The 18333-nt window shown below is 37.4% G+C and overlaps 1 protein-coding gene across 1 annotated transcript in view; it reads left to right on the top strand.

Annotated features, from left to right (window-relative positions):
• Positions 1-18333, top strand: part of LOC113239472 (semaphorin-5B) — a 53565-nt gene that overhangs the window by 16582 nt on the left and 18650 nt on the right. Inside the window, exon 3 of the mRNA XM_026476500.1 lies at positions 3450-3558. Within this exon, the coding sequence (XP_026332285.1) occupies positions 3450-3558 (109 nt within the window). The remainder of the gene's footprint in view (positions 1-3449; positions 3559-18333) is intronic.

Genomic DNA, 18333 nt, shown 5'->3' with positions numbered 1-18333 from the left:
ACACCGTTAGGCTCTTGGACTACAGTACCAAAATTGTTGCAATATAGAAACATCGATATTATGTACTTTTTAAATTTAAAGTCACGTAGGATAGTACACGGTCAAGAGCACATCAAGCTTGTACTCTACTCTATGCTACTAGCGAATTCTGTACTATAACAACATTCATTTGTTATTGTTAATAATATACAATTTTAGTCCGTATATCGCACTGCTATTACAATAGTGTTGTAACTCAAAATATGTCAAAATCAAGATTGTATTATTGCAGAATGTGAAATTTGAATTTCCACACGTCAATACAAACGTCGTTAGAACATTGTGGGAAACAAAAAAAAATCTACTTCACTCAAAATGAGACAAACGTTTTGTGAGCTGGTTCTAGACAAAACAGGTCTTAAACAAAAATAAGAAATTACATATTTCTCTTTTGTTTTCTAATATATGTATTTGTCAAATAGGACATTGTTTACATGTCATAAAACCTAACCTATACATAAATAGGTATTGAAACGATTGGTCCGGATTTAAACAACGTTTACAACTATGTGTACATTTTAATAATCTTTCATGGGAAGCGAATAAAACGTTTTTCATCGATTCTGAAAAAAATACACTTTTTGAGTCAATACACTATTGCATTTAACAGAGCGATATGAGTATCGTGTAGTCTGTATATCTATTTTAAATTATAATATTCATTACATAGTTGCTTTTAAATAGTAGTCGTCCAATTTTATAACTGAGATTTGTTTAGAAAATTCTAAATTTTATTTTGAATGAGACACCGAGCTTTTCATTGGTTAAAATAATCACATGACAACGCTGGGATGTTCTACGGTATGTCAATTACGCGCGGTAGACACGCCTCAGTACTTTTAAACCTATTTTCTGAAGATTAAAACGCTTTTGAGATAGGGCTCTATTCTAGAAAGCCATCGTTGTGTGTTACCTTGCAAGCTCTCTTGATCATTTTCCCTTTCCTTCCTAGTTTTCCTCCCGTCCAGTCCGTGTCATAAACTTTTACTTATAAGTATCCTACTGCTATTTTTTATAAAAATAAAATATAATGACCCAAAGTGTCAAGCTTTATTAATGATATCTTTATGATAGAAAAAATGTCTGGTGGTAAGCGACACAATGTGGATAGTCATCCATGATAGTAGCAGTGTCACTGAAACTTAATAAATTTAAATCGCAATTATCAGAGGGACACTGTTACCCAGTGACATAAGTTGATAAGTCTCATGTGCCTGTAAAACCGGAACGCAATAATACTCTTATTACTACTTGACAGCAGAAATGGTAGGGTGGAAATACTTTTCTGGACGAACTCCTTCACAAGGAACTCTACTGCTACTACCATGATGTACTCACGACAAACAGTACAAAACTTTATAGTTTATTTCACTTATTTCTGATTCCTGTGACGTTTGATATTTGAAGTTTCTAGAAATATAATGAAGTAAGATGGAATGAAAAAAATCGATTTAAATATCTTATCGAGATAATTTGTAGCGAAGAGAGAATCTATTAACAGAAAATAATTTAAGAACAAGTAATAAAAAGAATTCAATAAGGAAAGAAATTCAAAACAGAAAGAAATAGAAAGAGCAATATGCTACGATGCAGCAGTCTTGGGTCCGAGAAATTTTCCTATGTGCTCGATGTTTGTACTAATAATCATAGAAATAATTCAATTATTATGATATTAAGTTCCTAAAAAAACTACACAATAAATAAAAAATTCAACAACAACCAAACAAAAAGTTAAAAGGTCATTTCAAATCAAAAATCGTACATTAGTTCCGAAAACCATAGAGATGCAAGCTTGCATTTAAACCTACGACTGCCCTGTTCGCGAAGCGGCTAGGCTACCACGGCTTTTTTTGTGTCACAAATAAGCTTAATTGCTTATTTTCCTAATGTCGACGCTTCTCTTTTTAAATTATAAATTCTTTGTATTGCGAATTGTATTTGTTATGTTGTGCGATCATATTTACTTAAATTAGTTCCAGGTATTTCTAGTCTTTGCGATGCTAAGTCCTGTTAATTTTGCACGACTTGACCTTGAGCGTTAATGTGTTTGTTCTTGTATGTTCCAGTTTATAAGTCGATTATTTGCATTGCGTACAGAGATGAGCCTTGTTAACCTTGACTACAAGGATTACTTAGTACATTAGGTATTTTGAAACGGACTACCTGTTCATAGACTGGGTCTCGCAATTATAAGTGTGTAAAAAAAAATTGCGAGTGAAATTTTTGTCTATAGAACATTTTTATTTTATTTCATATTAATGACTTACGGCATTTTGCTCTGGGGTAATCCCGCCGATATTAATATAATCTTTGTCCTGCAGAAACGTTAGGTTAGGGCAATTTATAATCTGGGCCCAAGAGGGAGAGATAAGTTTAGAGATATTAACATTCTTACACTAACGTCACAGTACATTTATGAAGATGTTGTTAAGAAAAATATTTATTATAAGTAATTTTTTTATGAAAAATAGTAACAACATTAATACGAGGAATAAAAATGAACTAGCTGCTCTTGACAGTCGTCTTCACAAAGTCTTAAATTCATTGGGGCAATACGCTTCTATAATAAGATTCCGACTGATATTCAAAATTTGCTATTTACGAGGTTTCAAACAATAGTGAAACAAAAACTTTATAGTCTCGATCTAAGATTTTTAAATTAACTATTGTAATGATAAATGTATTCAAATGTATATTTACAAAGAGCAACCCTGAGTTTCTTGTTCATTCTTCTCAGGAGAATCTGCCTTACGAATGAGCTGTAGAGTTTAATCAGTATGACGATTTCAAGTGTAATTTGCTTACGTATGAAATAAATAATAATAATATAATTATTTATTCAGACAACACAACTTTTCTTTTTTAAGGTCCAATAGTGTTAGTAACTTACAAATATAACTTTAAAGACTAGGCTTACGGTAATAATAATAAGTAGTTGCACAAAAATTAAATTATAAAAAAGTAGCAGCCGACTCTCAGATCTCTCACCCGCATCTAGACCCAATAGTCTCCAGTGAGACTATACAATCAGGACCCCAATGAAAAGATTATTGGACTTTGTCTCTGGATTGTGTTGGGGCATCGCAGCATGGGGTTTCAGGGAAGCTAGTCTGACCCAATGGTCAGACTAGCTTCCCTGAAACCCCATTTTCACATCTTGTCTCTGCAGCGTCCTACCTGAGTGCGAAGATATTCTCGCATAGAGATCTCGCGCTTTATGTTCCCCTCGCGCAAGTCTCTGTCGTGCCAGCCCTACAGGTGGACGGTTCCGTACAAGTAAATGCGATACTTAATTCTTGAGCCGCGTTGCGTTACTACTATGTGTGAAGCGCCTTAAATGTAACAAGACTCTCCGCAGCGTTAAAACTGCTTAATCATGCGACTGTAATTGAGTTTATAAATATTTACAGATCTACTGGCGTCAGACAGCGATGTCTTCCAAGATGAACCGAACAACGCTAAATCATTTTCGCAACTGCTATTCGACGTGGCAAGAGACCAAGTCATTGTGGGCGCAAGGTACGTGCTTTAATTAACTGCGGTATTACTTACATTAACCACTTTACTTGTTCAAGTAACCATCAAAGATTATTATCGTATTGAAGTTACTCTATACTATTCTATCAATTTCTATTCTGTACGCAAGTAATACAGGGTTATTAAACATATTTTATTGTACTAGTTTTGATTATTTACCATTTATTCACACTTTTTTTTTTTCACACCCATATAAATTGAAGACCACCTAATTCGAGTTTGGGAATTCCATTTTTTTTTGTCTATTTTAACCATTTTAATCGAGCAGAACTGGTATCTGCTAACGTTTTGCACTGTGTACAAATCGTAGGGCCACCGAGGTCGAGGTGTAAGTTATAATCGGTCTTTTTTTGAAGACGGAGTAAAATGACATTTGTAGGGTTACCGGTTTTCATAAAATTTTAAATAGTTATGTAGTTGTCTTTTTCATAAACATAGTTTTAAATACAATGTATGTATGTATGAACTTTCAAAAATGAACCTGTGCTCAAATGAACTTGTGCTCAGTAATTGGACGAATAATGGTCTATCCACACATATCCGGGCCGTGTCGGGGACGTGGACGGGCCGTGCTCCGTCAGGGGCTCAGAAAAATATCGTTGCGTATATTTTGTATGAAATCGTTCACACATGTCAGTGTCCGGGCCGGGGCCGCGACGGGCCCGCAGTTCATACAAACTAGCACGCCCCGGCTACGTCCCGGGCACGGCCCTGATGTAAGTGGATAGTCTTAATGCGTCGAGGATGATTCAAATGAAACAGGTTCGGCTATTATTCCATAAGCATGACCAATATTCAGTCGATAGTCGATTGAATATTTATCGACTCCAATCACTACTCGCTAGCGGGCAACACTTTTGCACAATAAACTGTTATTTTACTACGTTTTCAAAAAAGAGACTATAGACGTAATACCCTAAGCATAGGCCTATCATTAAGTAGCGGTTATTAACCCTTCAAATTTGCAAACAAAATAGGTACGAATAGACGCTAATTTGCGAAATACATCACATTTCATCATTTCATCATTTCAAGACTTATTTTAACCTTAGAGTGCGCAACATTGAGAAGTATGTCGTAGTGGAATCCGCCCCCGCCTCTACCGTCCATATAGTAGACATTTTAATTCGGAATTTAAATACGTTTTGGCGCGAAGTTACGGCTTATACTATCTTACAATGACAAAAGGTGTAGTCATGATTTGTGATAAGTCTGTGACCTAAATAATTTTAGACATTAAATGAAACATTTATTCGAACGTATTCCTATGACGTCAGACCAAAACCCCTCATTGCCGCGCTTATGTACTCTATAGCTTGGGTCAAGCTGTGCGACAAATGTAAGGACATCCTTGTATTTTTTTCGCGCCACAGCCGATCTTTCCACGCCGCCGCCGATGAATTTGACCGGATTTATTTTAATGTAGTATCGGCTTCTCTTCACCTGATTTTACTTGAATTACGGGACGCCTACGTACTAAATTTATTTTTATGTGTTACCAGCTTAAGTGTAAAAAACGTTGATTGAAACTATATTTGTATAGTATAGAATTCATTTATTACAACGCCACAACACAAAAATACACTAAGAAACAAAAGAAAGCTAAATTAAGGCAAAAACAAAATAGAATAAAAGAAACAAAACAAAAGAAATGACAAAGCAAAAACATTAAATAACACAAAGTAGATGTGTGCGGCTGTGGCGTACGTAAAAGGATGCGCTTTTTGGAGGGAAAAGGATTTGAGTTTTTTTTTTTTAAACTTGCAAAATACATACGCCACGCCGATTACGTCGAGACCTCCAGTCGACAAACTATCTTTTCCTATCCTATCCTATCTTTTCTCGACTAATTGTCTTTCTTTTATATATATACTTGCATGACTCCACTGAATAAACGTGTATAATACGTAATAAACGTGTAGATCATGTATGATAAACTATCATAACATTGTGAAAGTAATGATATGATGCTCTATGTACAAGTGGTTCAATGCCCACTTGCCTGTACGCTGAGGTACAGCAGCACGTCAGACGTGTGAACCTTGTAAAGGTTTAAAAGGGAGTAATTAGGGGAAATAGAATATGAATGTAAGAGTATATTTAAGAGTGACCCTAGGCTTATTTTGAGACCGCTCTGAAGAAAAGTAAAAAAAAAAAGACGTTAATTAACGTAAATGAAACCGAATACCGAATACTAATAACCGAAAAATATGATGATGAATATTTACATTAGATATGTTTCTATTGTTCTCTTGGCTTTTCGCGGTAATGTTTTAAGATATTTTTCTGACTTTGATCGTTCCATCGTATTAAGAAAAAATGACAAAAGAGTATTACATGCAGGTCGGTTTACAAACTTTTGAATTATTTCAAAAGAAATGTGAATAATAAATTTTGGCATTATTACGAGAAAAATAAATTTGACAGTAAGTAAAAAATTTGAATAAACGAAAAAGAATTACGTCAATTATAAAAGTTACAAAATAGAAAATGTAATTTAGGAAATACTGTAAATACTACAATGAGATGTTTTTATGTAATTATGTGGTGTATAATGTTGAGGAGTAGCAGTGACTTGTAGGGATACTCTCCCAAAACAAGCTGTAAGTCAGTATCGTCTCCGCTTGGAATAACCGAAGGTTTAAACTCCAGTTTCAACGACTTGTGAATCTACACATGGGTAGATATCGAAATATGAAGAAAGTGTACTGTTGAAGTTTGTGGAAGTTTGGTGTTTGATAGGACTGTGCTTGTTGTGCTACCGGTACACCAACTCTGGGTTCAGTTACATTTGTAACCAGCTGAATGTAACGGCAGTCTTCTCTTGTCTGAAATATGGGGTGTGTAGGCGATCTGCAGTGTACAATGAATTATGTAACATCACTTTTCACAATATTACATTGTTATTAAAAAAAATTCACTGTCTTGTTCTTCATTTATTTGTATTCTTCATAGTTTCTCTTAAATTAGTTCGGGCGCCAGTGTGATAGCGCTGCTGGTTCTGGTGGCGTTCTGTAGACTAAAATAGCATGGATAGCAGTAATATAGCCTGTTCCAAGGGTAGAAATAGCTTCCGTAGCCCCCGCAGCCTCCATACGTCTTACTTAGCAAGTTTTAGCAGTTGAAAAGACGAAAGTCCGGTTTATAGGAATTTATTCAGTAGGTACAACAACAATATTAATATCTTGAAATGTAAACGGTTCAAAAATAAGAAAGTAGATGTTTTCGCTACCGCGGTCGCGGAGAGAGTGACGATGGCATGAAACAAAATCGGAATGCGAAGCAAAGAATGGAACAATTCAAAAATTTGAATTTAAATACAAATTTGAATTTAAAAACGATACGATACGAGTGAAGAGAGGCGATACAAAAAGGTGGGATGACGGTGCAAGGAGGTCACACCGCCACACATTTATTCGGTGACGCCATCAATATTATGGATTAGTATGGTGTAACGAGCTGGTGTTCGCAACTCGACATTTGTGCGCCTATTACGCTTGTCTTTATATAATATTATATCACCTTCTTCCTATTTAAGAGCTAAGCTCTTGTCGGTCGAGTAATCTCCAACCATCTCTGTTCAGCGCCCTACCTTTGATTTTCTGATACGACTCTACATTACCTTTTTCTATTATCAGTAGGGCTAGCACGACAGGGTACGACTTCCGTGAAAGCGACATACAGCGAGATACTGCTACTCTCGTATAGAGATCGCACCGTATGTCGCTCTCGTGCAAGTCGCGCGGTAACGTGCTAGCCCTACTGATTTAAATAACTTCACTTCGGTCTTCCTCTGCCTCTCTTTCCGTCGATCTTCTCTTCTGTGACACTTCTGTCGTGACGTATCGGATGCCCAAACATCTTTCGTCTTCGGTTCATTATGTTATATTCATAATTTATTATCAGAATTAGCTTTGCACAAACTACAATTAAGATATTAAGTGCTAAACTAAAAATACATTTCCCTGATTTGTCTAATAATATTACAACAGATGGGGGAGAGAAGATATACAACTGGTTGGCACAAGTGCTCTCACGGTTAACTCAATTGTGTAGTCGATAGGGCTTTCATGCCGGGGGAATTAAAAATTTTGAGAGTCGTTATTTTTAGTCTGATGCTATCAGTCTCGGCAATATCGAAGCTTTTCATACTTTAGTTACTTAATTAAACTAGTTCTAAAAAGTTAAAGCCTACTAAACCAGCCGCCATTTTTTTGTTCTGTTTACGTAGACATCGCGACACTGTAGAGAGATTAGTATAATCTGTAGGGTTAGCATAACAAGACGCGAATTGCGCGAGAGCGACATAAACCGCGAAATCGCTATGCGAGAATAGCAGTGTCTCGCGCTCTATGTCGCTCTTTCGCTAGTGGCGCCCTGTCGTGCTAGTGGAGATTTAAGAGCGATAGTATAAAATCAAGCCCTCTCCATCTGAAATTATGTTAAATACCGTTTCTTTATTAAGTGCCCACTGTAAAAATAAAAACCCTTCTATAAGTAACTTTTTGTTTTATAATTTCAGTTAATAACTAACTCAATTACAATAATATCATGTTTTGACTGCCTAAATGACTAGAATATAAATATGGAAACCTACTTTTGAAATATTAAATTTTAAGGCTTTCGTGGTGATTCACTTAATGATGATCGCTAATTACAGGTTTCTTACTACGAGATGGATTCCTTTTATTTTCCCGATATTTCGGAACTGTTTATTTCATGCCATGTAACGGGTTGACTCATGACCGTGGAGCGTGCAACCGTTACTTTTAAAATAATCTCGAAAAAATAATTTTTTCCCGGGATTTTGGGGACCGCACCGAGTCAACATTTTTTCCCAGTACTCGAAAATGCAGCTAGACTGAGAGCTCTAGTAGACGGGGCTTGTATCGGATTTAATAGCCGTCCTTAATGTGTTGGGCGAGTGTCTCAATGCAGACAGAGTTGTCGTTGAAAGCTGTTCCTCATTGCCATAATAATTTTGGATCGCAGTTTCATTTTCTATGTGTTTGGCGACAATACATAATATATATACTATATAATTTACTTGTGACATCTTTGCTAAGCGAATGTGGTGTTACAAATAGTCCTACCAAAGAGCTGCTGATGATAACAAAAATTATGAAATTAAAGTTATGTCGTGTCTTCGTTATGATAACTACTGTCTCCAACTGAAGTATGATCAAACCTTTAGTTACAACACGTACCAAAATAATTAATGCGCAAGCGACTTACCTTTTAACAACGATAATACACTCGAAAAGTGAGCCTGCGCACGACCGTGTCACGTAAATTTAACAAAGCATAAATCGAGACGTAAAAGTTTATTTAATGTTGTCCTAATATTGTTTTAATGTTGATATCATTGCACACTGTACCTACTTTACAACACACTGAGTCTTCGTGTCCCACATCTTAGTTGTAATGAGTTTGGTAATAAGGTTGATAGTCAGAGGAATCGAGAAGCGTTACGCTTAGTACAAACAGTTTTGAGTCATCCTGCTTGTCAGCTTATAATATATTACGCGTCATTATCACTGCACTGCTGCTACAAGACGGCTTGGCAACGGAATATGCCTACTGAGTCTTATCAAAACGTAATGTTGTGTAAAGTTTTTCTTTGAACCAAGGAATGGTAGCCATAGTTTCGACTTCTGTCCTAAAAGGGGTATATTGATACGAGTTGTCAATAAAAAGACACAGTTAGCGCCTAGTTACAAGACCACGCTTTCATGTACATTAATAGGGAATCTGAATTCTATTTACTAGGCAACAATATTTAAATTCTCTGAATAAAACAACCGCGCGGTCTACGCGCGGCCGCCACGCGATCGCCGGGCAACCGTCGTGTACACCAAATTCAAGCCAGACTCGCCCGCGCACCCAGGACGCTCATTTAAGTTAAAACGCAAAGGCTAATTAAATAGAGCGTATTTTGCCATGACAGTTAGATCCACGCGGTCGCTGCACGACGGCCGCGCGGGGTTAGCGCAATGAATTCGTGTCGAATAAATGCGTCCTTATGTTACAAAACTTAAGGCGAGGTATTTGAACGTGAACCAAGATTTTAGGAGGTGAGGTGTGGGGTTCGCCCGCAGACCACATAGCCCCTTCCGTCCAGCAATCCGCGCGCTTAAAAGTAATATGAATAAAACATAAATAGAACAGGTGGACAAAATTTGATTGATTTTATATTAATTTGACATACAAAATCACAATATGTATGGACAATTCTGCGACCGTAGCATGACAAAATATGTGTGATAATCCTCCCCGTGACAATATTTATTTCAGTTGATGAAGCTAGGTATGCTTATTTGGTAATGAACTATTGCGTATGTCTTCGCTATCTTTGTCGTTTAATCATCATTAAATATGGATATAATAGCTTTATTGAGGGGACATGACACGGGGCCGGTTATTTTTTCAAATGCAGTGACACTCCTTGGGTAACATCAAGCCCCCAATTGCTTCCGAGACACCTACCGCCCCTCTAGGACACTATAGCGCCCTCTGGGGAGCGGTAGGCATCACTTTGGGAAACTATGATCTAGATTATATAAATAGCGTAAGGTTATCACTATAATACCATGTATAGAACCTAGCTTAGTAGCTTAGAAAGATATCAAAATTAGAGCGATGGCCGCATTACTTTTTGACTGCCTTTCGTACGAGTATATACTGGAACAGCTGACGAACCTTACAACAGCAGGCACCTCCCAATATTATTCTCGTGTAACCAGGATCGTTGATACCCTTTGTAAGGTGAAACAATTGTCCCCGGCTATTTTTTTCAATTTTTTTACAGAATTTAAATTGTGTGCACATTGATAGCGAATATTATAGTGAACCGAAAGCATGCAATTTGAATCCGTACCGGTGAATAGTATTGATTGCAATTCAAAGAAACTTGATAGGCAAGTCATACGTAATGTATCACGTTGCAAAACAATACTAGAGATTATTTACAAAACTCGTTATGTTTTGATATGACAATTCATATAGATGTTTAAGCTGAAGTTCTTTGGATAGAAGATAGCGATTTTCCTATAGGTATAATTTAAAAAAATATTTATACAATTGATTATTTCACAACACATGGACTCTAAGCCGCGGTAGCCTACTAGTTGGACCTATAGCCTCCGAAGCGAACTCCATGGGTTCGAATCCTGCCTCACCTCGGGAGTTTTTTGGAATTTATGTGCGAAATTCAATTTGAAATATACCACAAGCTTTTTGGCGAAGGAAAATATCGTGATGAAAACTGGACGTTGAAGAAGGTACATAATCCTCGGAAAACCTGGAAAGACCCCAACCCGTATTGAGCCTGCGTAGCGGATTATGGGCCTACCCTTCTTTTCTAACCTTCGCCTGAGAGGAGACCCGTGCCCAACAGTGGGACATATAAGTGGGTTGATAATGATGACGGTGACATGGTGTCTAAGCACAAAGTGACTATCATGAAATTGGTGATAACATTAAGCCGGCAACAGTGTCGCTCTGTGTATCAAGGGTACAACGGTACGGTTCCAGCCAGACTTGGTGATAACCAGCCGGCAATGGACTTATTAGCTTGATGATTTTTCGTCTGTATGAGTGCTAGAGCAGAAATTACAGCGGGCTTGACTTGGTTGTTACAATAATAAGCGTGATTTTGCTAATGCCAATGTATGCGTAGTTCGTGAATTAAGTAAGTTCGAAAATTAAGCTCTCCCTTTAGTAGTAATAGAACCAATGCAAAAAAGTGGAAAAGAAAAAGAAGTACACCATCCGTAACCTTAGTGGCACCGCTCCGACTGGCCGTAACCATTTACTGCGTCCAGCGATACCGACGACGTTGTTATACGTGTCACGGCTTCATTACTCCACTAAGTCTGCGGATATTGTGGAGTATATAAGAGTGAAAGCCAAATGCTACCCTAAGGAGCAATTTAGGGTCCCGCCACAATGTGAATTTTAATTCATTTGTGGTGAGAGTACCAACTCAACATCTATCGACCTTCGTCAAGGATGAGTTTTGGCCGAGAGATGTACCGACGTTTCCGAGGTCGGCTACCGGACAACCACGTTGCGTCACACGTCTCAGGCTTCGTGTAAATAATAATTAGTCATTACTGTTTTTTATATTATTATGTATGTTAGTCTACAAGGTATGTATTTATGGGTCTTAGGAATCTGTATATAAATAAGTAAAAAATAAGATAGAATCTTTGTTTTACAATCTGGGCTCTGGGCCCCAGAGTGTCTATGAGAGAATTGAGAGATAAGTTTAAAAACATTAATATTCTTACACTAACGTCACAGTACATTTATGAAAATGTTATTTATGTTAAGAAAAATATTTATTTTTTTTATGAAAAATAGTGACAGACATAACATTAATACGAGGAATAAAAAAAACTACTTGTTCTTGACAGTAGTTTTCATAAAGTCTCAAATTCTTTTATGGCGCAATGTATACGCTTCTATAATAAGATTCCGATTGATATTCAAAATTTGCCGTTTATGGGGTTTAAAAGTATTAGGTTTGTACAAACAACTTCATATTTGGATGACAAAAAGCCGTGGTAGTGACCCGTTTTGCTCTTTCAGGTATTCTCCATCTAAGATGTTTAAATTAAATATTGTAGTGATAAATGTATTCAAATGTATATTTACGATGAGCAACCCCTAGAGTTTCTTGCTCATTCGTCTCAGGGGAATCTGTCTTACGAATGAGCATTAGAGTTTAATCAATATGACGATTTCAAGTGTAATTTGCTTACCTATGAAATAAAGGTTATTTGACTTTGATAAATAAATATTAATATCAGAAACTAATTCTTAGCAAGCGATGTAACCCGATATAGGTGCTCAAACCGCGTGTGTGGCTACCGGTCACCGGTATTGAATATCACGTCTGTTGAGACTGAGGTGAGTCGTGAGTCCGTAAGTTACAGAACTATTAAGGCGAGGTATTTAAATGCGAGCCTAGATTTTAGAAGATGAGGTGTGAGGAGCCGCCCGAGCGTTCCGAGCTCAAATTCAACGAGAACAAGCGTCCAACAGAGTGCTTTGAATATATGCTCTATGGCGACTGACGGGACAACAGGCGGACGCGGCGTTTCATTAAACCTCTTGGCAATTTTCAAGTTTTTAGATTAATGTGGATTTAGTAGCTATAGGGCTTCAGTTGAAAATTAAAATTTAGCAGGTTCTCTGTAGTACTTAGAGAGAAATATCTCCATACAAAAATTATACGCAACGATAGATATTTTATTCTTAAATAATCCGTTTTAGACTTTTGTTTTAGCCATTTTTCGCGCTTTTTATATGATCCTGGTAAAGTACCTATATCCTAACGAGTGACAAATTAGCACATTATTTGGCCAATATCCTTAGATCTACCGTATATGTTTTTTATAAAACCATTATTTAATAGTAAATACCTATAACATTTGATCTAGCAGAACAGTTTTTCTCACTTCTCCTGTTACTCGCCTCAACTGGACGTAGTTAAGCAAAAAGGATCCAATAAACAAAATTATCAAATAATGAGTTATATGTACCAAACGGTTCCTAACGTCTAATCTCTTAGATCAGCAAAAAAAAATCCAGAATAAAATAAGAGTGAGAAACACTTTTAAACTTCAAACTGCCATATCTCGAAAGTGACTGGATGTGCATTGGATCATTTTTGTTTAACTATGTCCAACTATACAAGACGAAATACATATTTTTTATGCACATTTAAAATGATGTCATGAAATAATAATAATGATGACATTGGCTATCACAATGATAACACAGAACAGTAATGCTTATTCTTCTTCTTTTTTAGCGGTGCCCTAAGAATCTTAATGCTTATTCGTAAGTTGCAACTTGGCAACCTAGTGCCACAAATTTATGAATTTGAAAGAGGTTGACACCGCGTTGGTATTATCACGTAAATATCACATTTTACACATTAATTTTATAATTCCAATCTAGTTCTAATTTCTTTATAAAGGCTTAAAAATGAATACGGTGCAGTACAGCACGGTACGTTGTGATAGCTTTGTAATAGCGACCCTCGACTTTGAATGTTACTAATACTAATCACTCGAATGAGCAAATCGTTCGCCTAAGTCGAATCCAAGCACAATCATTCAACTCTAGTCGAAAGCCTCTGCCATTTGGTCGGGTGTACATGTCGAATGATTATTATGTCGGAACTACTCGGATCTCCACCAGATCATTGCCATATCAAAATATCCCTGTCCTCGTCATATTTTCGGTATTTACCATTATGTCAGACAGGGCTAAGTGATCTGATCACGAATAGGTATCAATGTGCTCTATGGAATGTATGGATTAGTAATGAATGATTATTCAGCTCATTCAAATACGAAAATAAGTTCGTCACTAATTTGTCATTCGATTGACACGATTAGTAATTACTAACGAGTCGAATATCGAAATCATTCGCAATCGCGCATTGCTATTTTGTAAAAAAATATTCTTTTTTCTTCTTGGCTTTACGCGGTTTTTTATTTGTTGTCGTTGCTTTGTATTTCTTTTCGCTAATGAAAAGACAAAGTTTTAATATCACGCTGCCAAGTCTTGGTGAATTTTTCTTTTTGGCTTAAAGTAGTTTTAAATAGTTTTCTATCTTCTATCCAAATTTATTCTTTTAAGTTATAAGTTTCCATGTTTTAAATATAAAAATAAAAAACCTTGTAAGAAACGTTAATTCCAAAAAGCCAAGAAAAAAGAAAATAAATGTTGTCATCAAGTTTCGTCTTCAATGGGTCTTCTCAGCCTTATTGGAGTCAATTCAGGGTATTAAACATACCCTGGCGACTTATACCTATACAATGATCTTATATAATTAAAAGAAAACTCAACAACATATATGAATAAAAGGTTTTAAAGGAGGACTCCTTTGACACAACTCCTCAACTCCTTTGAACAGACTTGCATCCAAAGAATATCTTCTAATAGAAATATTTCAAATAAATACAGTACATATGATAAGTAACAATAATAGTAATTTGAATTTGTTTTCATCAGACCCTTTGTGCCACTTATGTATTGCAGTAAGAAACAAACAATAACCAAAACAGGTATACAATCTGACCGCACCCCATTCATTATGAAGGGTTTAATCAAATGGACATGTGCAATAGGGTGCGACCCCACCAGGAGCATTCACCTGTCAAAAACATTCAACAATCGAACGTCAAAATTTAATAACATACCTTAAACGAACGGAACGTAACTTAGAGCGTTGTCTTAAGCACGCACGTAAACATTGTAATGAGTGGAATCTTGTATACGAGCGTACGATTACAACCAAAGAGAACAATAATTAATATAAAAAAATACAAAGGTTTTTTTAGTGAGTATGAGAGAACGAACAAGTGCGCCTGGAATGGTGGTAAGCAACACGCAAAGATTTAAGGGGCACTGGCATTGTGCAAGTGGCGCCCGTCATACAGAGGCATGACGTTCATAAGCCCCATGTGCCAGTAGTTTCACAAACACCCTTCATTATGCTCACATTTTTACTTGACAGCAGGACTAGGTATGGTGGCAGTAGCCTGGACGAACTTTTTCATGTCTAACTTTACTGTTGCTAAAAAAATGTGAAATAACGGAAAAGAGTTTATTATTTTTGTTCTGTGTACTGTACACCAACACAAGATGTCCCTATCTACCGACCCGAGTCATAGAGAGTTTCGGGGAGACTACGGCCTCCTCGATAAAACCAGGTACGGCAGGCATCCGGGCCAAGCTCTCCGCCAATTATACTAATACACGAGTGCTTCTTCAGACTTAATAATAATAAGACATTTATTCATAAGCACATTTACAATAAAAAGGTTAACAGTTTCGGAAATGTGGTAATGAAAAGAATAGAATCTCAGCACTACATGCTGCTTTTCAGGTTCCACATTAATACATGGATTTCCGCTGCTGACAATTAACAAACTTCACAAGAATAAACATTTTTTTTTGTAGGACATGCTTAAAATTAATTTATTATTTCGATGAGCGCACCAGTATATACATTACAAGTAAAAGAACATTAAATACCGGATACAAACGGCACTGGAACAGGTTTCAACTTCATCGTGCTACTTAGTGCTAGATGCACGGAAAAAAAAATGGAAGTGCCTTAAGCCTTGATTACTATCAGAACCGCTGTCGCCAAAACACACGCAAACAAAATGATAAATATTATGAAATCTTCTTACATACTTAAACTTACTTAGGGACTAATAAACTAAGAACAAACTTAAAACAAAACAAAAAAACGATTTGCTACGTTATAATGCTTGGATATGGACTCGCCGGGATTTGCGGTTAGCTGTAGGGATGAACAGTGAACACGTTCGTTTGCCCCGGTAGCTTGTGGCTGGGGTTTTGAACACGCGCTTGCGCGTCTTAGTAGCGGTCTAGGGCCTAAGGCGAGGGATAGCGCGAGACACGTGTGTTGCCCTTTAAGTCGGAAGCTATGTCCGGATATTGTCGAAGGACACACATCTCCGTCACTAGCCCCGATAGTCAGTAGAGGATGAGCTAGATATCCTCCGGCCCATCCAGTCGCGTAAGTTTCTCGGAACTGGACAAATTCGTTGGAATGTGAGCGTGCCTACAGCTTCGCCACCAAAGAGGAGATTTGTTAGTAGACTGTAAAGTCGACGGCTTACCGTTGGCAACCGTTATTTGCGCAATAGGCAACGGGAAGTGAATCTCCCTACAGCTCCAGTACCTATCTGGAAAATAGGGAGGGTACTGTACCTACACCCGGGGCTGCTCACCCAACTAGCCTTTTCAGAACTGGATAAAGTCTGTGCAAACGGGCTGACCTGGGATCAGGACCTGACTGAGAAGGTGCCTGTGCAGGCTTGTTGGCACGGGTTATAGTGCCCTTCCCGTATAACGATAGCGGATGATAGGGAGATTCACTATAAACAAATATGTAGAAAAGATATGGCTGTTCTGTGCCGGGCATTGGAGCTCGTTGCCAGCTATGTGCTCTCACTATTCCCCGTACAATGTTTATTACGTGTAGCGTAGGAATTTTACACGGGGATGAATATTCAGATTGCAGCTCAATGCGCCTAATTACGCTTTCTCGAAGTGGACTGTGTCCAAAATGGACTACAATCGTCCTCTTCAAACAGATGCATTGCCAATTTTGCCCACTCGCGTTGTGCCCATCTATAGTATAGTCAGACTATAAACGCCCTCGTCAAAAGGAAGCATTGCAAATTTTAAACACTCGCGTTGTGCCCGTCTATATATAGTATAGTACCTATATTTAATTAATTAGTTTATTTGTTTCTACGGTAATCCTCCACGATCCTGGCGTAATACCCGATGTACTGCACATAATATCCGATATACAATTAGTGATAATTTATTACGCAATTAATAACCGATACAAGCCAATGCGTACTTAATTTCACACGAACGGAAAACAAGCGTTCCCCCAACTAGACTGTCATTGCTTATTTCATTTTTATAAGGACTTATATAATTTAATAGCAGTAGAGCACAAGGAGTTTGTCCAGAGAAGTACCGTCACCATGCTTTTATTTCTGCCGCCGAGCAATAATGTGACCATTACCGCGTTTCGGCTTTGAACGGTAAAGGTGCTAGTGAAATTACAGGCACATGGGACTTCTCTTGGTCATGGGCGCAGTGACAGTTCCCCTTAGATCTTTGTGATTTAAAGTTCTAAGCGGCACTGCAGCGTTAACGTATTGATTGGATACCGACGTCCGAGTGCGCTCGGATCACGTGTTTATCACGTTCCGAATAACGTTCGTATAGAGAAACCTCGGCTTTATGAACAAGAGTGTCGCTTACCATCAGGTGCACCACATGGTCGTCCCGTCAATTGGTGTCGTAAAAAAAAGAAAAAGTATTAACTTACCGGATCAAGTAAAATTGTATTTATAAACCACAGAGCACTCAAGCAACTTAACAATTGTTGCCCAGTAGGACTAGCACGATAAGGCGCGACTTGCACGAGAGCGACAAAAAGCGCGAGATCTGTGTGCGAGAATAGCAGTATCTCGCGCTTTATGTCGCTCTCACGCTAGTCGCGCCTTAGCGTGCTAGCCCTACTGATCATCTGTATATCGCCCGACAGCTACTGTGATGCTCACAGACGCCAAGTCATCGTGGTCGTCAGTCTATTTGTATTATAATTCGAGAGAGACTTTTGTCGTAGTCATTTTCCCTTAAGACATTTTAAATTTCCACTGTCGATATAAGGGTATAATTTCGTTGATGTATCGAATTTTGAAATGTCGTAAGCGACATTTTGTAGAAAGTAACATTTTTCATTACGACAAAATATTCCTTACGACATTTCAAATTTCCACTGTCGATATAGGTAGTGCCTACTATTGATTATACTAATTGCCTAAGCGCACTAGCATTAAAACACGTTTTATAGTATACAAAACGGGAAATAGACTGTCCACCTGACGGTAATTGGTTACCATCACCTAGAGACGTTTGCGATATGTAAGTTCTTACGTGTTTCGTGACTAGTGCTGGGTAATAGAAAAATTAACGAATCTATTTACTTATCACAGAAGTCTACAGATTTTTATATTTTACACAAATATTTTTTATAACTACGCATACAACAAAATAGTGAAGTATTGGAAAGTTTCTGGAGAATTGCTCAACACTACGTGCCTGTAATGCGGTCGTTCTACTTAGTGTCAGATACACGGAAGAAAAAAACAATGGAAGTGCCATTAGGTCCCGATT

This window comes from Hyposmocoma kahamanoa, unplaced genomic scaffold, assembly GCF_003589595.1.
Source record: "Hyposmocoma kahamanoa isolate Upper Pololo Valley unplaced genomic scaffold, ASM358959v1 99879, whole genome shotgun sequence".
Classification (NCBI taxonomy): Eukaryota; Metazoa; Arthropoda; class Insecta; order Lepidoptera; family Cosmopterigidae; genus Hyposmocoma; species Hyposmocoma kahamanoa.
Note: the sequence above shows the minus strand (reverse complement) of the source record. Positions and strands in the feature narration are given on the sequence as shown.